Source organism: Neodiprion virginianus, chromosome 4, assembly GCF_021901495.1.
Source record: "Neodiprion virginianus isolate iyNeoVirg1 chromosome 4, iyNeoVirg1.1, whole genome shotgun sequence".
In the NCBI taxonomy this organism is placed as follows: Eukaryota; Metazoa; Arthropoda; class Insecta; order Hymenoptera; family Diprionidae; genus Neodiprion; species Neodiprion virginianus.
The window spans coordinates 3,505,396-3,530,528 of NC_060880.1; the positions used below are offsets into that span (position 1 = coordinate 3,505,396).

At 36.3% G+C, this 25,133-nt stretch overlaps 1 protein-coding gene across 2 annotated transcripts in view; it reads left to right on the forward strand.

Annotated features, from left to right (window-relative positions):
- The first annotated feature begins 300 nt into the window (after positions 1-300).
- Positions 301-25,133, forward strand: part of LOC124301800 (uncharacterized) — a 97,028-nt gene continuing 72,195 nt past the window's right edge. Inside the window, exons 1-2 of one of the 2 annotated variants that reach the window (XM_046757229.1) lie at positions 301-386; positions 2,286-2,408. In XM_046757229.1, coding sequence (XP_046613185.1) covers positions 2,402-2,408 — 7 coding nt within the window. In that variant the 5' untranslated portion in view covers positions 301-386; positions 2,286-2,401. The remainder of the gene's footprint in view (positions 387-2,285; positions 2,409-25,133) is intronic. The other variant, XM_046757230.1, reaches the window with a different exon arrangement.

The window sequence follows — 25,133 nt, forward strand, 5'->3', positions numbered from 1 at the left end:
CTAAACGCCGACCGACGCGCGAGTCTCTCAACCCCCTGAGACCCCCTTAAAACTGGGTCACTTTTCCCACGCAGGGTAAACTGCGAGGGCGGCGAACGGAGGAAAATACGGCCAAGGGCGGGGGGGGGGAAGTGGAAGGGAGAGAGAGGGAGAGAGAGAGAGAGAGAGAGTGACGTCGGGCGGAAAGGGAGAGAGAGGGCGAGAGGGAAAAAGAGAAAGAGTCGGGGGGGGGGGGGGGGGGACGACTCGCTTGGTCCGGACAAAATTCTTCTTCTTCTTCTTCTTCTTCTTCTTCTTCTTCTTCTTCTTCTTCTTCTTTCCTGCAGGTCGTAACAGCGTCTTTCCCGTTTCGTCGACCGTCCCGAAAACGGTATAACAATAATCACGTAATTTATTTGAACATACGTTATTGGAGGAAGATTTTTCGTTTCATTAGTTTACCAAACGTCGGACAACGTCCGTCCCGCTTTGTTAATCTTCGCCGTACCTTTCACGTGCGCGGATTTTACCGTCTCTGTGTCGTTTTTGTTTTTTTTTCATTTTTCTTTTCTTCTCCCGCACCTTTTCGACTTTTCATCTTGTTTTTTTTTTTTTTTTTCATTCCTTCGGTCATGACTCATCATTAATTTTTTTTTTATTTTTCTCCAACTTTCACGCACACACACACACACGCAGTCGACACTACTGCGCTAAGATATTCGGTTAAAATTATAATTTTAACTCGTACCATGCACGTATGCACGTGTAAAATCTACGCACACGGTTCACGGTGTCTTGAAAAACTTTTAACAGCTGCAATATTGTTTTTCTTTCATTCGTATTCCTCGACGATATCGAAAGTTTTGCGGTATAAACTCGTTCGTTAGGTTAATGTTCTGTTTCTTTTTTTTTTTCGTTATTTTTATTTATTTTTCTCTCGTCCACTTCTTCCTTCTTACCACGCTCGCGTCTCGAGTGAGCAAATTTCGCTTTTTTCATCCCCGGGCAGAATGAAACCCACTGACGACTCTTCAGCGTTTACCAACCTTTTCGTGCTACTTGTGCGTGCACGTGTGTATATATACATATATATATATATATATGGTGAGGCATTCGTATGCATCATCGTACATGTATGCGTGTATATCGTCCGTGCAGAGTTTTGACTTCTTCTACCCCTTGGCTTTTTCGCACGTTTTCTCGTACAATGAATACCGTCGCGTCGCGGCGAGTCAACGAGGGTCTGAAGAGCTTCACTTTCTTTTCTCATCTCTTTGCCTCTTTCCCTGATTTTTTTTTTTTTTGTTCCCCCACTTTTCTCTTTTTCCACAATTTTCACACTATTCGCAAAACACCGTTGACGAGATACCGAGTACCTGACGAAATATTTCAAATTCTTTACACACGGTTTTCAATCACGCCGCGACTTGTGAATTTAACCCGGAGATTGAAAAGAAAAAAAAAAGAAAATCATCGATTCAAACGATCAAATTAAAGGAATGAGTTGAAAAAATTTGAAACGTAATTTTCGTCCTCTTTATTTCTCATTCCTGTTTTATTTTTTTCTTTTTCTTTTTTTTTTCTTCTTCGCCTCGTTCCGTTTCTCAAAATTCAACGTAACCCAATTACTTTATTTCATTACAATTTGCGTTACGCGTGTCAGGAAGTGCGAAGGAATTACCGCGGATATTCGGATATAAAAACGATTTGAAAAAAACAAAAAAAAAAGAATGTGTGAAAAATTCTTGGCAATAAATAAATTCGGTTCAATTATAAAAATTTCTAGACGTTACAAAACTCACGGTTTGATGTTGATAACCGAATTGAAATTCAGCTATACCTAACTTGACGCTTTCGAGACGAAGAAAACCGAATCTTGAGGATCCGATGAATAAGCCACTTGACTTTTAATATCGGTTCGTCGTCACGCGGAGCAGCACGAATCGAGGAACTAATTGCGACCGGAATTTTTCTAGTTGTCACTTTGAGTCGTGAAAATAAAAGAGGGGAAAAAGTTGGAAAGAAGAGAGAGAGGAAGAAGAAAAAAAAAAAAAAAAAATTCAATAAAAATATCAAGTGCAATTTCAACCGACTCATTGTCAGCTGATGTGAAAATCTGTAGATTGATCCGTATTCCGAGTTTGAAAAAATTCTGCGAGTTTGTTAATAATAATAATAATAATAATAATAATAATAGTTAATCGAAGTGTCGGTATTACAAAAATTTCTCGTCGTGTTTCTAAATATATCTCTTCGTATGTCATGTGTATAAATTGTACCTAAATATACGCGTTTGGTGATTTCAGTGGTGATAAGTTATTTTCCCCATCTGTAACACGGACGGATCTCTTTGTTCGAATTTGAGGAGGTGGAGGATTTTTTTTTCCTTGGAAAACTTGTGAAATCAACGGCGGCGTGGAAAATGAACGGTGAGTGAACGACCAATTACTGCAATTGATTATTTTACTATGTTTCAACCGTTAAACCTCGTACACTGAGAAAAATTACTTTTCATTTTCTACCTAGAAGTATATTTTGTCGATTGTGGTAAAAAATGAAAATAGTCGAGGACCGAGCGGTAACCGTAACTAAAAATTTCCCTCAGTGTACAGAATTAATAATTTCAATCATTTTCATCCCAACATCGAATTATGTGGACAAATTATTATTGTCTTCTTTGCTTTTTGTTTTATATTTTTTGTATGTCACCGTGTTTTTTGTTGGTTTTTTTTCACTGTAATGTGAATTATACACGCTTAATGTACGTATATATATAATATACACATGTAATATGTATGTTGCACAAAGCCATGGAACTCGGGGAATATGCAAATATTTAGCAAAGTGGCTCCCGGGGAGTCCTTCGGATGCATCCCTCGGGGCGATAATTTCAGGACTTTTTTACCCCCGTCGAGACTCGGTAAACCCTTTTGAATAATCAACGATTATTTATCCGGAATTCATTTATCTTTATTATACGTATTATATTAAATATTGCGGAGTAAAACTCTCGGCGCTTACTCTTCTACGCATTTGTTTTATAGGTAAAAATATCGGCCGGTAGGTTGGTAAACAATAATGTGTTTATGGTGTAATTCTTACGGGCAAAGATCGTCCGTCGAAAATCCGGCTTAAATATAATATAAAACGTTTAAATCGGCGGATAAAAAATTCATCGATTAGTCGGCGAGGCTGCAATTTCGCTATGAATTTATTAGCCGTTTGGTGTTAATGTAGAACCAGACGCCGATCAGAAAAGCGATCCGGTTTCTCGGCTGGAGGTTTCAATCGGATTATCGGATATTCGATAGGGGATGTCAATAAGCTTCACAGTTGTATGATCGTATTTCCAGATAAAATATTCGTTCTATTCCCAACCCAAAATAATAATAAAAAAAATTTAACGAACAATGTAAAAAAATTCAACCATGTAGAAGTTGTGATTCTTGTAGGCATAATAATAATAATAATAATAATATGTAGAGTTTAAGCATTGCAGAGAATTATAATTTGTGGTAAAAGTTTAATTCTAATTAACCTTTTCATTTTGCTGCCAAGTCTGATCGATTTCAGATTTTTTCACTCTTCCCTTTTCATTGCAATGATAAGTATCGCGGAGAAAAATTTTTTGCGGATTGTTTAACCTGATTTCAGGGTGAAAATTTTTACACTACAATGTAATATTGCAAAGTTGAGGAAATCGATCGGATAAGAATCGATATATTTGTTAATTTTGTTATGATAAAATCGTACTTTGAGTATATTTGTCGGATTGTTACGTTAGCAAGCTTCGAAAGTACAAAATTAGAGAATACTGTAATTTATAAACAAAAGCTTAAAGTATATAAATATACAATACATCGATGCTTTATTTTAGATTGTTTAAAAAATTATTATATATCGTTGAAATGTTGAGAAATTGAATGGTTAACCACGTCAACGTAACGGAAAAAAAAAGTTTTACAGTGAATTTTGAACTTTACAGCTTACTGTATCTCAATAATCTGATAAATACTCATTTAATAATAGTAAAATTATGTCGGTTTTTGGCCGACTAAAATTTCCTTGACGATTAAAAAAGTTACTGTAGAAATTGTTAGAAAAAAATAGAGAAAAGAGAAAAAAACATTGCTGTTATGATTCTTGTTGGAAAATTCAGCCTAAAAAATTTTTCCAACGCGCGAAATGTATAGTCGATCCCAATTCGATGGCTTTTCTGTTATACATTATTTAAAGGTAAAAATATACGCGCTCGTACTTCTTTCAACGGCGTTAACAAGCAGTCGCAAAATTCAGAGAGAAATACTCGCAAGTTTTTTTAATCGTTGACCATGTTAAACTATAACCGCGAGTCGTTAACAGGTTTGCTCACTGTTCCGGATATTAAAAAAATTGTGTGTAATTTAATAATGTAACGAACGCTCTCTCCATTTTCCACCGTTGGCGGTGAGTCCTTGATCATTGCAGCAATTATTGGCATTCCCATCACTCTGCAATATTGTATACATGGCTGTATCTGCAGGCAAATTATTTGCCATCTCAATTAATGCACGAAGTCGGCAGTGAAAGTAAACGGATTCGGTTTCTTGTCTGAATAAAAAAAAAGATGGAATTATAAGCGGAAAAATAAATTAAGGGGACGGGGTTGAAGTTCCGAATTTGAAAAGTTTCGAAAGCGCTTAATCCCGAATTATTTGCTGGCGAAAGTTGAAATAAAGAAATCAAACTTTGGAGAAACAACAAAGTTTCGATTGGTCGGAAAGCCGGCGGCTCAAAGTTCCGAAAATTCAAGTAACGATAGAGCAAAATTCAGATTTTTTAATTTTCCAACTTTTGTACTTTCGAAACTTTGAGCGTCGGGTTTCGGACCATTGAAAACTTTCATATTTCCTCAAAGTTTGATTTCTTTACTTTGATTGTCACCAACAAAAATTTCGGAATTTCGCGCTTTCGGGACATTTCAAATCCGAAATTTGAACCCCGCCCGAAATGAATTGTTAAATTTCACGATTTTATTGAATTGCGAATCTGCAAATTAAGCTCGATGTTCATCAACTGAATACTCACATAGAATCATCTGTATTCAACTTTTTCTATCGTACAACAATTTTCGACTACAAATATCACCCGCGTAAGTTTCCAGCCATTTACAACAATCACGAGCCTTTATTCCAATCCAAAATCCGCAAAAATTTGTAACTCTTATAACATTGAGAGATCGAATAATTTTATTTCAACTTCTCTTCCCTTTCATCTCTTCGAATTCCTCTCTTTTATTTCTGCACTCCTTTCCACCGTCGGTATCTTCCCACGTAAACGACAAAAGCAGAAAACCCGCAAAAATTCTCCTCCAATCACCCCACAATTGTTACACGCAAAATTTCTCCCATTAAGGAAACCCGAGCAGCCTAATAACGCGAATATCGAGAACAAACGTAGAACCAGAACATTTGCGTGGGTGTCGAAATGTTGAAAGCGCAAGGGCTTCTTGATTTACAGGGGTGGGGGAGGAGGGTTTTAATTGTTACCCAAAACGCGTATGATACACCTACACAGATATACGCGTACACATAATTCCGTGACGATTTCCGTCTCCTCTTTCCTTCCCACCGCAGATGCAAACATTTCCGTTTGATCTTTCGCTCTCGGTTAGACTCCCTTCGGGTTTGTTGTTACGCATATATGCGACGTATGTTGCGTGTCGTACGTACACACACGACTGCTATTCTCTCTCACGCCCTTTACTCGAAGGCTTTAATTTTCTCGCCTTTTGTTTACCCGACCAGAGTGTCACGGTCTTGTTTGCCAAACGCGCGTAAGTATCGTACAAATATATACCCAGACAATCTCTTGATACTTGAAAATCAACCGCGCATGCGCGAGTTTTATCGCCTCTTCGCGCAGGCTTGCCATCCCGAGTTTTCGGCTGCCAAACTGTTTCTGCCTGCGATGTGGTTGACACGAATTTTCGAGGTTAGAATCTCAAATAATTGAGGCAGCGACTCGGAAAGGTTTGGGAAGCGTTTTGTTGTCGGGTCGGAAAGTCGATTCTTCAAAGAACGATCGGAATTTAACGCTTACGATCTTTGAAAATTCAAACGTACACGTTTTGCTTAGGTTGGCACGCCTGCATCGCGGACAAGAATATCGCTGCGGTAAGATTTCGCCGACCAATGAGATTGAACTATTTGGCGCATGCGCGGACGATTTTCAAGTTTCAAGAGATTGTCCCGGTATAATATGTTCGTATTATACGTGTCTACACGTGTACACATCCAGGACACTCGCTATAAATCTCTTTATCACGTGTTTTCTTATCTCAAGAAATTTGGTTCACGGTAGAACAGTGAAAAAAATTGTTTGACGATGAATAAGACTGTTTTTATGCCTGAAGAACAGATTCGTCAATTAGGTGTGTGAGTTGATTTCCCTTTCGAGTTTTGTAATTCTTCTAATAAGAAGAAGTCATTCGTTAATTAATCAGGCAGAAATTATATCATCCTTTTAACAGTGCCGAGAACCGACGCTAGAAAATTATATCCCAACCTTTGAGTTGTTACTCTGAAAAAATGGAACGCGAGAAATTATTTGATACGATAATTTATGCGTACTAGAATATTGCGCTTCGGTTTGATTGGATGATTTTTTATCCAGCCTGACGAAAGACGATTAACGTAAAACGGACGTAATGCCAATAAATAATCATGCATGCGTGTGACGATTAATGTGGAACCCGGTATTCAAAGTATATGAGAGGCTGATTACGAATCTGAAATCGTATTTGAAAAATTCAAGATGGCGGATCTAATATGACGGACAAAAATTTCAAATTCGATCAAATCCGGAGAAAAAACTCCGTCCAGGGGTTTTTGGGGTCGCTGATTACGAATCTGAAATCAGATTTCGAAAATTCAGTATGTCGAATCCAATCGGCGACCCTGAAAACGCTTGCATAGAATTTTTTGACCGTATTCTATCAAATTTGAAATTTTCGTCCGCCATATTGGATCAGCTATTTTGAACTTTTTCAACTAGACTTCAGATTCGTAATCAGTGAAATCACAAAAACTATGAAATACTATCTCTTTATAAAAGTTGACTCAGCATAATAACGTGTGACAAAAAAAAAACGGGTTAAACATCAGCTTTAAATTAACACCATAACACTAATTCAGCAAAATTATAGACTTTTATGTATTAACAAGATCATTTTTGATAATTGTAGGAGAATTTCCTCTCGCAAAGACATAATCTTAAACAAACCGTAACAATTGATTAAAAAAAAAAAAATGCACGATGTTTCCGAAAAATGAAAACAATCCCTATTCATCGTTATTTATAACTCTTGCCAGTTGAAAGTGGAATAATCAATATTCAAATTTCAATCCGTGAGCAAAGAAAAATTTTTTTTATCTTCATCTATATTACACAACCTGTTTAACTTTCCTTCAGTCAACCCGAAAGGATTCACCTAAATCCTCATCGCGTTACGCACCAATAAGCTTTTCTTTTTTTCTTCCCCTCCTTCTGGTTATTGACTCTCTTTCTTTATTTCAACCGGCCGCAACCCCGTTTCGTGTTTCGTCGCTTTGATCCCAAAAATTCTCGAATCAGGGGCGAGTGGGGGATGAAAAAAGTTTAGGGAGGCGAGCTTGCAGGCTTTTCGTGCGTTTTATTCCCCCTCCCTCCCTTCCTACCTCTCGAATCTTTCTCTTTCCGCCAGATTATACTCCTCGCCGCAATTCTCTTCGTTATTCCTCCCCCTCCTCGCCGTCCTTCGGTTCAACATAAACTCGTTTCCGCGATTCTCGTCGCTTCCTGTGTTGTGTTACGTATCCCTACGTACGTACGTAACAACCCTCCTCGGATCTCGCGGCATCATTTTCGGCAAATGAAGGTTCTCGGGTGTGACAAGTTCTTGAGCAAATCCTGCAGCACTCGAGAGTCTCGCCTCTAATCAACCCCGTTTTACCCTCTTTTGGTTAAACTTTTGTGCAGCCTCCGCGTCTCGTTTTTCGTCATTCGGGAAATTCCTGATTGTTATTATCTGCGGTAAAAATGATTGACGAAAAAAATCTTTCGGAAATGTTGTTCAGTTACAGCTTCTCTAGATTCTCTCTGCTTTTGTTTTTTTCTTATTTTCTTCCCTTTTCATTTCTTTCGTTACTTTTATTACGTTTAAATCATTCATTGCTCATCGTGGAAAAACTGTTTAGGTAAAAATCGCGTTTACAACTAGACAAATCTACAGACTCTGTTCGAAGTCGTCTAATGGATAACAGAGCAATTAATTTTATTCAAAATTCACGCTGTTATTATCATTTCCCTCTTTACATATTTCGGGCATATTTTAAATGTCGCTTGGATACTCTACCTCCTATATACGGAAATCGCAAACTAACCAAATTTTTGCCAGTGCAAGCTTATCTTATAAACTTTATCCCGATCATCGTACAATCTTTTTTTTTTTTTATTTTTTATGTTTCTCATTTTGCGAACTAAAACTGCTCACTCGCAACTATTCCCGCTATCTTCCGCGATATTTAATTATACAAATTCTCGGCCTTGCGTTCCTAAAATCCACGAACATTATAATATAGTTGATACCTGGAATATGAAATTCATTTCCCAGTAAAACGAAATTTTCTATTAGCCGATTACTTTTCTTTATCTCTTAGGTAAATATGCGTTACAAATGATTAGGAAGTAAGAAAATGCGAGTAGAATGCAAGATCAAATAAAACGCGTGTCGAGCTTGAGGGTTATCCCTCGATAAAAAGAGGAAGAAGAATGAGAAAAAATAAGGGATGAAAAAAGAGGCTGCGCAGCGGATCTTGAGTATTATAGATTGCATTATTACGGGGCATTTCTGCAGCGGCTGCACACTGTTTATGCACCTCGTGTGCACCGCTCCTTCAGCTTATATGGTCCTTCAATTAATACGCCTTCCGACGCTTCGCGCTTTTAAGCCTTGCATACGACACTATGTATATCTATATATAATAGTATACTACGGATAATAATGCAGTTGAGGTTGCTGCACCGTTTTCATCGCGATGGGTTGGAAATGCGCGATAAAAATGAAACCCCTTTTTTTTAACTAATTCCAACAATATTCGAATAGTTTTTTAAACGATACCTGTTTTACTCAATTTTTCTAGTTAAATTACTGTAACAAATAAAAATTTTTCTCGGCTTACATACACGCATGCAGACGCATATGTATTATGTACACGTACGTGTCGTTGTATACGACGTCCCTGTACGCCGGTAGAACGGCGAGGCTTCATCCCTCGGGATCTCAACACCACTCGGATAGATAAACCGTGCACTTTGCTACCGAGGGCTAATTTACGATCATCTGCTTTGATCGTAGCTCCCTTGCGGTTCTATGCCAGACACGCGTGTGACTCTGCAGACTTGACGTGTATTTTAATTGCATGAAACTTGACAAAGATTCGAAAATATGATTCTGTGCGACACCCGGCCGACGTGTGATAAACATTTTTGTTTCTGCGATTTTACTAACTCTGATAAAGTACTTGTTCTGAATTTTTAAAGATTTTTTTTTATCGAACTCATGAATTGTTTGCAAGTATTTAAAGTGATTTTGTAAAGGAGCTTTTTTAAAATTTACAAAAACTGTAACCGTGGCTGAAAGAAAAATACCGAGTGTATCGAGGTTCGTGATTTGAATCTTAGAAATTGAATTCAGAACTTAGGAAAAATGGGGTTCGAGGCTTTCGATCTTGTGGATTTGAAACCAGCTACGGATAAAAAAACAAGCTTCTTATCCATCTGAATTATCGTAAGACAATCTTGCAATATATTTCCATGTAAAAATTTTTACTGTAATCATTTCTGCACGGTGACATTTATACGTGTAATAATTATCGGTATTATATTAAAACAATAAGGCAAAGAAAATTCATGTCATAAATGTAGGACGACATCAAAGTAGCGACTAATTGATTAATTAAAATTTATTATTATATAGGTGCGTACATAAAATCTATTATATTCGTGTTTATCTTCGATTATTTTATATAATGTAGGTATAGACGGATAAAACGAGACTTTTCATTCAGGCATTTTTAATAACCAACCGCCGTGCAAAACCCGAAGCTATTTCAACGAAGCAGCGTCGGAGCTTCTGAAGATATCGACAAGCTTTCATATTTTAAAGTTTTCAAGAAATTTCATCCCCCAATTACCGGATTATTGTCCCTTGACGGTTTTTTTTTTCTTTTTTCTCTCATGTAACTTTAAGCGACGGGAACGAATATTTTACGTTCGTTCAATCGGCTGATTTTTTACCGCAGGGGTAAAGAAAATTTTCGAAAACTTTTAAGGGAATGAGAGCTTTTTTTTTTTCATGCCTCCTCTTTGAACACGTTTATTCGGTTTGAAGGAAGAAGGAGGAGTTGGAGGACGAAAAAATAACTCGGAGAAGTTTGCGACATAAATTTTGACTGATCCCTGAATCTTGCCTCGGTGCGCGAAAACTACCGACTTGGCAAAAATACGAGGTAATATAACTCAGGAGCTGTGGGGAATTAGAGGAAAGAAAACTCCGCGTTGCAACATTAGGTGTATTACCTTATATATATTTTACTTCGCTGTTCGCAAGCTCGTCGTTAAGTATACAACGAGATTGCGGTACGAACGAATGGGAAGGAAAAAAAATTAAATAAAAAATCGCCTTGTAAAATGTAAATCAATGATTTGTAATGATTGTCGTTTTTCCCTTTTTTTTTTTTCTTTTGAAAAGGCAAAGAAATACACAGTTCGAATTTGGAACCCTAAACGAATTTATATCTACCATAAAAATCGATTTTTTATAATACACATATATATTTTTTTTTTAATCAGAAGATTCTAGTATCATTTTTCGTATCGTCTGACCGATTTTTATCAATTTTTTTTACGATAAACGACGAATTTTTTTTTTTTTTTTCGCCAATTAATTTTCTTATAAACATATTTTTATTCGGAGATGTTAAAAATCATCGTATTTCGTAGATTATGATAAGTCAATTTTACGGAGATCAAGATCGGTCTTCGAATTTAGATCCAAATTCTGCCGCGTACTTAACGTGTCTGCCATAAGTTTTTTTTTTCCGCGTGAGAGAGATGCGACATCCGGCGGTTTTTCATAAATTGGCGGATTTCGTAAAAAGTTATACTTTCAACGAAATTCTAAACACAATACGAGAAAAACAATTCATGTTCTCTGTGTCCGAAATTGTGATTATTTTTCGTACAAAATTACGTTAATTTTCATCTATGTTTGTAGAAGCTGGCAGGTTTTTTTTTTTTTTTTTAACGTAATATCAAGATCTTCTACGACAAAAAAGAAAAAAACTATTTCCTACGTGTCGGAAATTGTAATCATCTTTTACAGATAACAATAGATTTTTCTAATTTTTCATAGAAATTCGCAATTTTCTTTCCAAAATACTACAATTTTTTACGATTTTCGAACATCCTCTTAGAAATAATTCTTTTCGTTAAAAATTGCCGAATCTCGTGGATTTTTTTTTTTCTTTTTTTTTGTTTTTACCGAAAAGATAAAAATCTTTCACGAAAATCTGCAAGTTTTACTTATTTGTTTATTTATTTATTTTCTCTCTCTTACGAGAAACCACGCAAGCTTACAATTTGAAAATTTGAAACGAAACAATGCGAAATGTTTAAATTTCTGTAAAAATTTGTAGCAGTAGAAACTTTCATCGTTTCTAATATTATCCGAGCGTAAATTGTGATAAAAAATGTAGCTATAATATTCCGACAACAATTTGATAATTATTTATTTGTTTATTGTTTTTTTTTATTCTCAATGTTCGCCGCGCTATGTAGAACTTGAATTCATTCGTCCCGTTTGTAATTTATCCGAGGTCGTAATTTTCGTACGCCTCGATGCCTGCAGCTCTCTTTATCCATGCTTGTAACGAAATTCCAAGGGAAAATTCATGACTCCTGTATTCACCGACCTTCTTATACGATCGTCTTGTCTCTCCATCTTTGTCTCTGTCCGCCTCGTCCTCCGGGGATTTCTGTAATCCTCGCGTCTCGCCGAAGGACCTCGTCCTCATCCTCCTCCCACTTCTTCTTCTTCTCTTTCTTCATCTCCTTTTTCTTCTTCTCCACCTTTCTCGAGACGTCGAAGCGTTGCGGAAATTTCTTGACCGCACGCTCTTTGGGGAATATCGCGCACTTCGATATAATGCATATAAATCTCGATCCCTCCCTTCGTCTTCTTCGTTGACTTTCATCTATATTCCTTGCTTTTCCTTGCTCTTACACGTTCTCTTACTTTCCCGCCCGACGAAATTCTTTGTTTTATGTTTATTTTTTTTATGGAAAATTCCTTCTTTTTTTATTCTTCTGTTTCGTTGCGTCTGATTTAGATTAAAAAATTTCCAAAAAAAGGGGTAAAAAGTGGATCAGCTGTAATTAAAAAATATTTAACTCGTGAAGTTGGCGTTGAAAAAGGTTTTTCCACTTTTATTTTACATCGTGTCGTTTCGCTCGATCTTGCGAGCCTGAATTTAATTAAACGTGCTTACGAGTTTGAGGCGGTGATTTTAGAACTCGATGTCAGCTCTCTTTGAAACGAAGATTAGAGCGAGTATGTATTACGTACATATATATGTACGATGTAGGTTCATTACGGATTACTCCGGGAAGCTTTTCCACTCTTTATATATGCGTATACTGAATAATTAAAAGCTTAAATTCTCCCGATTTTCAGCGTATTATATCAACTTCTGACGCAAATGTAAAATGCAAGATACGAATTACGGTGAAATAACATCGTCGTGATCATCCTGATACTGAATTTCGAGGATCTTTTCATACCGCAGGAGATTCAACGAACTTAATCCAAGGATAATTAATAACGTTATATAACAACGTGCGAAAATTTGCGACCCTATATGTTCGTTGGAAGATAAATTTTCATTTCGCATATGGAATGAATTACGACAGTTATTGCAATTGCGAATTTATAATTAAATAAAATATAAAAAATTGCGGTTTTATCGTAAAATTTTAAAGCGAATGAATTTGAATCGTAGAAAAGTCAAATGGCGTAAAAAAAAAAAATAAAAAATAAAAATAAAAAAGAAACAACAAAACAAAATACAGAATTACGATTATTCGGTATATATTTTAACTCTCTTCATATAAATTTTACCTTCCACTGAGAGACGTTTTTAATTTCTTTAGTTTAGACTTGTAAATTTTTACTTTTTTATGCACCCATTCCGGCTGAATAATTCGCATTTTGAAATTCTACGAAATAGATTACCGCGTGTTTTTTTGAAAATTCGATATCGCGAGTCAAATTCCGTCGTCGTGTGTTTCTAAAAATATTTACCCCCCCCCCCCCCCACCGAAAAGGGTGCTTCTCTCTCTCTCTCTCTCTCTCTCTGTCTCTCTGTCTCTCTCTCTCTTCCTCGCGCGCGCTTTTGCAATTATCCAGGAGTGCTTACGGCGAGATGAAACGAAGTCTGCCGTCGGTTGAATTTCAGCATCGCATCATCACCGAGACGCGCAGAGATGTAGATCCAGGTTTTGGATGGAGATTCTATCTGGGATCCCAAGACAAAGAGGAGCCGTGCATCAAGGGACGCGCCTGCATCCGCAATCTCGCCACACTTACAATTAGTCGAGTTTCAAATGCCTCGTCCTTTTATAATAAACGGAATCCGCATCCCATAATACCGTAAAATTACACAACGAATTGATATTCACGGTCAGATCGTTTCTCAAGTCGCAGAGAATCTTTTTTTCGTTTTTTTTTTCCATTCATTTTTCACGAACGTGTTTTTTTTTTTTTTCTTTTCTTTTTTTTCACTTCGCAATCGTATTTTTAATCAGTTTCAGTGATTCGTGTAGTTTTCAATCGTCCATGCATTTTATACATATATCGGGTGGTCGTTAATTTTCAACACATTCTTCTAAACTCCTGAAATCGAAATGTATAATGTCGAAAAGAGAGTGTAAAAACGGTGCCGAAATTGTTTTGAAAAATGTCGCAATTATCGAATAAGAAAGAATAGAACTATGGTTTAATCAATCTGACTTTTTGCTTACTCTAAGATTGAAAAAAAAAAAAAAGAAAAAACATTTTCTCTTGTCTCGAAGTTGGAAAGAGCGTCGAAATCAACTAGACAAATAAAAATCGTTTTACAAACGACCGCGCCACATTTTTATTTTTTTTTATTTTTTATTCTCTTTGCCGCGATTATTTACAAACCTATCAATGACGTGTCATATGTTTTAACGTTTATACCATAGATGGGAATTTTATATAAAACAAAATCAGTCTGTTCGAAGTTTCAACGTGCCAAGAACACCATCAAATACATTTTTCTGTCGAAATCTATGTTTCCCTGTTTTCCGACCGAAATATCAATGAATCGAACAATTTTTTCTAGTTACCGTAACAAATGAAATTTTTCTCAGTGGGTGAGAATTATACGTTGAAAATTAACGACCATCCTGATCTATAGACGTACATACACATGCATACACACAGTGTTTGACGAGTGTAATCTCGTCCTTAGACGCGGTAAAACCACACGACTAGATGAAAACAGAAATTGGATGCTCGCGGATGAACGACGTCGCAAAGGATCGAGGATACAGGAGCCACGGTGGTATTTCTTAATTCCCAAAGCGTCCGAGCCTTGTGGACTTTTTTTTTGCATTTTTTTTTCTTTCTTTTTTTTTTTGCTACTCCTTTTTCTCATTTCGAAAATCGTTTAGTTTCCTTCCATTTTTCCTCCAGCTCTATTCGTTTCAACCGCGCATCGGTGCCTTTGAAATATTTCAATCTCAGCAGTGATTGCGGATTTTTATTTTTTTTTTATCTCGCGGTATAAAAAAAAGAACTCGAATTTTATCGGTATCTTATTTTTTTCTTTTCCATTCACGTCGTGAGTAAGCAAAAACTTCTTTCACGTCGTCGTAGTTGTTGTATCAATTGCCCGGTTTTCCTCTGCTCGATAAAAAAGACTGTTTATTCGCATGATCGAATATCGGCGAACTCTGAAAACTCCGAACAAATACCAAATAGCGTAATATCGATCCGTTCGCTTGTATAATATATAATAATCACAACAGTCGAACCGAGTCGTTGTCCAGGGTAAAAATTTTCTTGTCTGCAGCGTAGGAAAAGTTTAAAATTATGCAGCCGGAGTCATCCGCATAAAAGCTATAGCTGTATCTATAAATAAAAGTGCAGACTTCGAGGCGAGCTTATACACATACATACATATATACGTATGTATAGGGCATTCCAAGTCAAATTTGTAACCTGTGTACCTCAACTCTTTTCGAGTTTGAACATTTTTTAGTACGATGTTGGCTACCGATTCAAAAGGGTCTCGGAATTTTGTCAGACTTTTTTTAGCCACTAGTGAAATTTGAAACAATTTAAAAACCAATTCGAAAAACGCCATTTTTATAAATTCTTACTGATTTTGTGATTTAAAATATGATATTTAAGCACTGCACGATAATGGGATCTCAATATTTACTAATTTCTTTCACAAGTTTTTAGTTTGTTGCATGTTGGAATTCGTTTTCTTTTTTTTTTTATCTTTCACGTACGTGGATATATTTTTATACATATAAAATGGTCTGCAGAATCACGTGTGAATTTTTTCAGATTAAAAAAAAATGGCGTTTTCGAAATTGATTTTTCAATTTTTCGATATTTCATTTTCCGGCTTGAGAAAAAATGTGAAAAGAAATTCCGATTCCCTTTTGGCTCGGTTGCATCATCATATCAGTAAAAAATTATGAAAATCGAAAAGAGTGAGGCACATTGGTTGAAAATTTCACACGGAATGCCCCCTATACGTCTGTATACACGTAAACCTTTTTGCAAAGAAATCCGTTCAAAAGGCTGACTGTGTCTGCGAGAAATTTTCCCGCTGGGAAATCATCGCGGTGTCCATTTTCAGGACCACCTAAGTTTGTATATAATTCTAGATGTCATTGTCACATATGTATTATATACCGTATATATATACGTAAACATGTCTTTTTCTACGTGACTCGACCTTCGCGCGAATCACCCATACATACACACACACGCACGTATATGTATGCGTACTGAAGATTGATCAAGCCGCGTTAAAAATATGAAGTGGGATCAATTTTTGTCGTAAAAAATTCAAACCAGCAGCTTATTTTTCGTTTACTTTATTTTATTTATTTTTTTCACTCTTCCGCTTATTACTTTTCACCGCAGCGAATTTACACGTACGTACAAAACGTATTTACCGCGTTGTTTTTTTTTCTTTTTCTTTTTCTCTCTCTTTTTTTTTTTTTTTTTTTTTGTCAAGGTTCGCGTCATACCCGCGACTACTGCCGCAGGAGAACTCTCGTCACGCGATTCCGACACGCGATTTTCTAGACGCGGGTAAACCTGTAACTACTTTGCAAAAAGTTGAAACGAACGCGACGAAGAGGAGAGAGAATTGAAGAGAGCAGAATAAAAGAAAAAAAAAAAAAAAACAAAACCGCACGCGATTATAAAAATAAACGAGCAAAGATGGTATAAAAGTCAAGAAGTCTTGATACCGTCGTTATTGTTATTATTACAATTATTATTGTTATTATTATTCGTACATACGTTGCAAAATATACCTGAACGAGAAAAAAAAAAAAAACATTTTGAGAAATTAGAAGGAAGAAGGTTTATGAATTATTTTTTGGGAATTGTGTTGATAGTTTTTTGGTTTTTTTCCTTTTTTTTTTTTTTTGGAAAAACAATCAAAATGGACGGCATTCCCTCGCTCTTTGTGCATTTTTCTTAACAGCTTCGTAGTAATACGAGCAAATTCTGCAATCTTGCCGTTCGATATAAATACCCGTGCCTGTTATCCTTCCTTAACGTATTATATTATAGAGATATATGCAATACATATATATATATATATATAGAGGTTCTACATTTCTTTACCTAACACTGCAGACAAAATCGCGCTGCATAAGCGCCTTCTTATTCAATGATGCGGCCATTACCGACCTGTATGTATGATAACATATATATGTATATATATATACCCCGACTACATATATACGTATATAACGCAGATAAGGAATCCCTTTTTTTTCACCCTTTCGGACGAAATTTTTTATTTTTTGATTTTTTATCCCACCCTAACCTCATCCGTGCGATTTTTTTCTCGACGTTGTAGAATTTTTCCCTTTTCTTCTTTTCTTTCTCAGACATTTATCCGATAATTTACCAATGTTCGAAAACTTTTTGTACACACGATTAGAAATATTTTTCTACCGATAATATTGTCTGTAATTCATGGCATATGAATTAAGGAAAATGTAACGAAAAGAAGGTAAAAGAAATAATTCACCGTGTAAACCGACAAGTGTGAACGAATTGTTCATAATTCATATGCCGCGGTGTTTTAACCGCAGAGCTTGCGAAAGTTTCGTGACCGCCGAGTTGGTGTCGGCTCGAGTATGCTCAGCTAAATATCCAACCGAGGCATTCAAGTGCACTCTTTGCGTCGTCGGACCTTGCGCGAAGAATCCGAGCACTCGAAAGATATATGTGTATAATCGGTGTGAACGTGGCTGCGTGCAATCCGTGCCCTTCGAGAAAGAGAGAGAGAGAGAGAAAAAAAATTCTAATTTTCCAGCTAATTTTATTTTCTATTTTTATTTTTAATTTATTGATGACGGCTCTGAGAGGGATATTTTTTTTCCATGGAAAATTCTGGCCTTGGCACGTTGTATACGCGATACTTTCTGAAGAGAACAATGTTTTTGAAAGAAGAAGAAAGGGGAAAAAAAAAAAAATTACACGCACACATTTTTCAATTTTCCTCCGTACTTGTGCACGTAAATTATTTTTGTCGAATTCATTTGAACGGCTTGCATCTTAATTCGGATAAAAAAAATTTCCAGCTTGGGACGATAGGTGTTGTTTTGTTTTGTTTTTTTTTTTCCTTCCGATTTATGACAAAAACTAAAGCACAGAATTTCTTTCGCTAACACAAGAAAAAGTAAAAAAAAAAAAAAAGCGATTCGACCAGCAGAAAAGAGGAAACGAATCGTGGGAGAGACATTTTTTTTTTAAATTGTCGCAACTACTGTTTCGAAATTTTGCCAAATTAATGCGGCGAAGCGTAAAAGAATAGAAGGATAAAGTCTGTGAAAAAAAAAAGAAAAAAAAAAAAAACGCTATTCCTCGTCGGGTTTTCAGTCCGGCGAACTTTGTCGATAGGTAAAATTCGATTTTGGTTATTGCTCGAACCGCCGTGTACCCGCAGTTGCGGTTTTACAGCGGCAGTTTGACCGAGAAGGAATATTCTCGGTATCCCGTCGGAGGAAATTCTGAACTCTTTTCCTCTCTTTGTCCGAACGTTCTTCCCTTTAGACCGCGGTAATAAACCGAACTAGAGAATTTGACCGAGCAATTTCACGTCCGCCATTCAACCCGCGAGAGTTTAATTGGGTATCCTCTACAATATAAACTCGCGCGTCTGTTGCATCAAACTCGGACAAAACGTTTTTTCTTTTATTACTATTGATTGTAAAAAAAATTCTGCCAGCGCGTGAGTTGATTTTTTAAGTTTACGGACGAAGAAAATGAAAAACAAAAAGTACTCGTCAAACGCTCCGCGTAACGAAGATATTTGTCGGTTCGGCGCGTTGAAAGTTTTTCGAAATTTAAAATCTCTCGAGAAACAAAAAAGACGGACAAGAACAAAGAAAAGGAACAGATTTCGAGTTCGACTCGATTCGACATTTTGAAAAACTTGAGTACTTAATTTTGTACCGCTTTAAAAATTTTAAACTTAAAATCGATCCTTATTTTCAGTCGATTTCGCATATGCAGAAAATTCATTTGTGTTTCAAAAAAAAAAAAAAAAAGGAAAAAAAAACGAAACGAAAATATCAATTCTTTTCACCTACGAGCAATAAAGAACTGAGAAACAAAAGTCTCGTTAAATGTGTACTGATAAATTAATTTGTCGACAAACGCGATTAAATCGCATTTATAATGAAAGAGTTGTTGTGGATTACACGATTTTGATTTTGCAAATCTGTAACCTGATCGAGTGGCTCAACGATGAGCGAAATTTGCCCACTTTACCTGCTGTATCTACGCGTGTCGCAAATCTCTGGGGGCTTATAAGCTGGGCAAGGGCAGCAATGTTACCCAAACATGTAGAGAGAGAGAGAGAGAAATGGGGGAGATTATTCGCAAAGTTTCAGGTATTTCAACGCCTGGTGATATTTTTTTTTAATTTCTAAATTTCTTGAATTCACCAAATATGGCGATTGGAATATTTTTTCGATTCAACGAAACGTCGTTTGATCTAATTTTACGAAAAGCGTTGTCAAAACAATAAACAATTTCTTTTACCAAATGAAACCAAATTTATTTGAATCAATGAAACGTTATTCTTTCGCCGTATTTGGTAAATTAAACCAGTTTTTAGTTTTTTACTGTTGGTAAGAAAAGTTATAAAACAACGATAACTTGACTTTTGTATTTAATAGATGTTTCGTTGCGTCGACGCTACCAACTTCAAACGGGGTGGGGTTGACATTCCGAATTTGAAAAGTTCCGAGAGCACCAAATTCCGTGTTTTTTGTCCGCGAAAGTTGAAGTAAAAAAATCGAACTTTGAAGAAACATCAAATTTAAGTTTCTAATGTTCCGATATCCGAAATAAAAGGAGAAATTCGAAAAATCTGAAACATCAAAATTCTGAATGATCAAAAATTTTCGGTTCCGTAAATTTCTAGCTTGGTGAAATTTCATCATTTTGATCTTTTGTTTTGTTTTTTTTTGTTTTGGTTTTTCGATATTTTCACATCCACTTGTTCAGTAAACTACGCTGTGCGAGTATATTTTAATTTCCGGAATTTTTGCTCTATCGTGACTTGAATTTTGATCCGTCCGTTTTCCGACCATTCGAAACTTTGTGGTTTCTCAAAAGTTTGTTTTCTTTACTTCAATTTTCGCCACGAAATAATTCGGAATTTGCCGCTTTCGGGACTTTTCAATTTAGGAACTTCAACCCCGTCCCTTTTTTCAAACCAACAGCTTAGGCTAGAGCTTTATAGCAAAGGTTGCGGTTGTAGGTATCCACCTAAAGGCGAATGGCGAATATATACGTACGTATATCCGAGTACCTTGGCAGAGTTAACCAGTTGTGTTTGAGCTACGTGAGCGGTGGATTAACGAGGTTTCATTGCTAGTCCTTGGGGGTGAATCTTTCCCCCAAACCCCGTGCGAAGAGCTTGATTACCTCTACCTGTCGACGGTGTAATTCCCGGCTGGAGTTTCGGGTTTCTCATTATTTATTTTCCCTGATTTCTTGCTCGTTTCAAGCCTGCCAACGAATATCGTTTCTTCAATTTCGCTTTTCCTACACCTGATGTTCAAATCATCGGCCCCAAGGGATTATACATCGGAGTTGATTGATTTGCGCGTTAATTACGTACGGTCATTAGCCTTTTAAATTTCAGTACAACCCATCCATTTCTGACATCTTTTTCCACCAAATTTTCAATCAGTTTTCAGAATTTGGATGCAGATGTTTTTATTTCACCTAAATCAAAGGCGACTAATTTCGAATTATTTGGCGGCGATAGTTTAAGTAAGGAAATCACACAAAGTTTCGAATTGTCGGAAAGCCGGCGGCTCAAAGTTCCGAAATTCAAGTTACGACGGGGCCAAGTTCCGAAAAGTAAAGTTTCGATAGAGTAAAATTCCGAAAATTAAAATATACTCAGACAGCGTAGTTTACTCGACTAGTGGGTGTAAAAAATGAGAAAAATCAAAAACAAAGAAAGATCAAAGTTGTGAACTTTCACGAATCCAGAAATTCATGGAACTGAAAATTTTGGATCATTCGAAATTTCAGTGTTTCAGATATTTTGAATTCTCTCATTTTTGCACTTTCGGAACTTTGAACGTCGGGTTTCGGAACATTCGAAACTTTGATGTTTCGTCAAAGAATGATTTCTTTGCTTCAAGTTTTGTCGGCAAAAAAAAAAAAAAAAAAAATCGGAATACGGCGCTTCCGGGACTTTTCAATTTCGGAACTTGAAGCCCTTGCCAACTTTGTGGGAAGAAAAAAAAAGTGTCACCAACTAACCGGCTAAAAGCTTCTCTCCTCAAGAGAACGAACGAAGAGGTTTTCCACCCCTCCGGGCATCGCGTCCTTTATTCGCTGGCAAATACTTGAAACACAATTGCACTATAAAGTCCTGCAAAGCAGAAAGCTGCAGGGTGGCAAAAGTTGCGGCCACCTCAAAAATTTCGGTCGTTGCTCTCTCGTCGTTTCTTGATTAACCGGAACGAATTTGCGGCCGTTTAATTCCGACCCCTTACATTCCGAAGAGACTCTTCTTACCGCAAAACTGCTTCGTGTTTGTTCCAGTTGTTATTATTACTTCACCTAACTCTGGTCGGCTCTGTGTCTGTCAATGTGTGTGTGTGTGTGTGAAAATTTCGATAAAAGAGGCCGAAAGATCCAGCATCGAGGGTGTGGATAAAAAGTTTCGAAACAAGGGTGAAAAAACCTTCAGCGATGTTATATTATCGTCAATTATATAGTCGAAACTGAATAATAAATCTGACTGTAAATTTCGAACAACGGAGTCAATCAGCTGATGAAAAAGAAATTTTGAAAATTTGAAGAAAATCATTAAGCTTTGCTGCTTTTTTTTTTAAATCCTATTCTCACGTTTTCAAGCTTATAGTCCACAGGTCTTCAGAGATCGTCTGAGAAAAGAAACCATCTTCTCGGTTTTTACTCACCGTACACTTTACGTTATTGTATAGCTATACACTCGACTCGGAACGATCGATCCGTAGTTATTTCCCTGTGTTTAATAAAAAGGGAAACTGCCCCTGGCTATTTCCGGCCATCGAGAACGACGATCCACCCTCGAAGTAACAGGGTGAGATCGCGATTTATCGAGCTGAAGGAAAACCTAACCTATAATACGTCTCGCAGCTTCGCGTATTCGTCTTACGTTTATTGTAACATGCTTTGCCTGTTTTACGGTAAAATTTTATTCCCCTATCGTGAATCTTGGCTAAATTGTCCTTGACTCGTAATCAGCGACTCCAAAAACTCCTGGACAGAGTTTTTTCTCCGGGTTCGATCGTACTTGAAATTTTCGTCCGGCATTTTGAATTTTTCAAGCCCGATTTCAGACTCCTAATCAGTCACCCCAAAAACTCACAATTTATGTAAAACGTAAGTTTATCGGAAACGAATTATTCCTTCTATTGTCACGATTTTTTTCAATCAATTTATTTCCAATAATAAAAATTTACATCACATCGCAATAATTACTCTCGAGTATTGAAAACCAATTATTATACTTTCGGAACTATCAAAAATATTTTCAAATTATCTTTTTTCATACAAAAAATTTATGTAAAATAGTCTCAAGCTTAGAATGAATTTTCCAATTTCGTATTCCTTCCAAAAAATCAATCTAGATTATAACCATTTTTATAAAATCAGAAGTATAAATTTCAATTCTTCTTCTTCTTCTTCGAATGAAAAACGACGCGTAACGCAACGTTCCTCACTCCGTCACTTAAATTTCTCCCCATTCTGTGTAATATGGCTGCAGCAACCGCGATATCTGCAGAATCAGGACGCTGACGCTCTTGTCTTTTCTCTCCTTCGATCCTCTCTTTTTTATTCTCTTCCCGCCTCTCCTTTCATACGTTAGTACCTTGCTGCGGGCTTCTGCGCGATCACTATTCACAAGTTATGACCTAAATCGTCAAAAGTTATCGTCCCTGTTATTATTATCATCATCATTATTAATATTATTACTATTATTATTATTATTAATAATAATACACCGGATCCTCCCAATCTCTCTCTTGCCTACCTCTTTATCTTCAAATGTGTCTTCTTATCTTCTTTCTTGTTCCCTTTTCTTCTATTCGTCATCGAAAGTTTCACGTTTATTATACACTTTTGTTGTTATTAGGTGGGTTCCTATTTTTAATAAACGCTATTCTCTCTCTCTCTCTCTCTCTCGTTCTTTCCGTTAGTCTCTTTGTTGCTCACTTTTTCTTCCGTATGTAAAATGTGTAAACGTTTCAAACGTTGCGTATTAACAGTACGCATTTACCTCGTCCTGAATTTGTATTTAATTTTTTACTTTTTCGACAATGACTTTATTTCTCTTTCGCTCAATTCGACTACAGTGAATGATTGCATGGAGGAAAATAAATTTGACATTTTATTTATACGACGTTATTTTCACACGCTTACTTTGAAATCGCATCTTTAAACGCGTGTTAAACGTATAAGGCAAAATTAACGTTAAATCTCTTTATTTTATCAACAAAATGCTGAGAGAAATTTGTCGACAGGTGTGTGTGTGTGTGTGTGTGTGTGTGTGTGTGTGTGTGTGTGTGTGTGTTTTTACCGTGATTCGGTGACCCGCAACTGCAGCGAAATGCACTTTTAAACTTTTTTCATAACGTTGCAGAAATAATCCTCGAGTAGGTTGTACCTACTTCTCTTTATAAAACCGTGAGTAAACAGCCGTAGAACAGTCTGCGAATCGTTGCGCTTTTTAATGGTTTTCAAGCTCGCTCCCGAGTTAAAGTGGTACCGGTATTTATAGTTGGCTAAGTAATTTTTATACGCTATATGGATCATAAACTGGTTTTTCTTTCTTCATCTTCCTCTTGTTCTTTTTTTTTTTTTTTTTTTTGTTTTTTCTTTCAAGATTTTCAAGCTCTCACAGTTTCTCCAGCTATTCCGAAAGTTGGCTGGAATTTTCTTTTTCTTTTTTCACACCTAAAAGTATAAGCGTGCTGATTTACAAATTTCAACTTTCGACACCGAAATTCTTTCTCGACACTCTGTTTTTGTTTTCATTTCAATTGTTCTAAATTGTTTTTTATATTATTTTATTTTTTCATTTCTCGCATCCAGTCCAAGTATAATAATTATTGGTAGGTGTATTAACGAGAATCGCATTGTTCAGAAAAACGTTCGCTGCATTGCTAATTGTCGACAGTTTTAGTAACGGTTACTGTAACAATATGTATAAATTTATTCGCCTCGCGTTCGGTAGGACGAAAAATTTTGCCACGCCACTTTTGTGGAATAATATATATGTATATAATATATGTATATACATAATGCAACTGGAGGGAGTTTATAAATGCTTTTTTATATTGAGATCGCAAAAGGTAACTCTCGTGGAAAATGACCGTCGAAAAGTCAAATTATTCGGGGTAGGTTTAGAATTGAAGATTTTTCACTCGAGTAGCATATATATATATAAGTATATATATATATATATGTATACTTTTTACATCGGTACGTACTTTATTCTTTATATTATATATTACATACTTTATATACATCACCAAGTAACAGGTTTCTCTGCCAGTCCACTCAAAAAGTCAAGAAATTGAAGAGGGTTGTTTCTTTTTATTAAGAACTGTCCTTTGCGTCAAAATACGCGTAACGTGTTTGAAACGAAGAAAAGTGGAATAAAAAAATATTTACAAGAAATATTTACTCAGCAGAGAAAATTACGATCAATCAATCGGGCAATTATTTTCCAAGGCTCGTCATTTAGTTCGATAAACATTTTCACATCGCGTTTACATATATCATTTCGTTTCAACCAAAAACCTTGAGTAAAAACTCTTTTAAACGAAGAATGTTGCTGTATTTTTAATTTTCTTATACCTCTCATCACCCGATCGGCGATATAAAAAATAGTATTTCGTTTTTGCGTCGAAAATCATTTCTCCTTCTAATTTCAAAGAATCTTAAACCTTTTTCTACACATTCAAGATTTATTTTTATTCATTTTTTACAAATTTTTACGGTCTTTCGGTTAAATTTCAAAAAATTCCAATACGAGTATCAGTGTGTATATCCTATATGTATATATATGTATAATATTCTACAGTGAAACACGAAGTTTCGCAGACAAGTCTCGATAAAGACGATTGATCATCGCACTTTTGTTTCCGAAAAAGTTGCAACAGAGTGCCGACGAGGCGGTTTGACCCACCCTCCCCCCTTCCCTTACCATCTTTCATTATTTTTTCATCTTTCCCGCCGAGCGGGGAGAGGAATCTGGATTCGG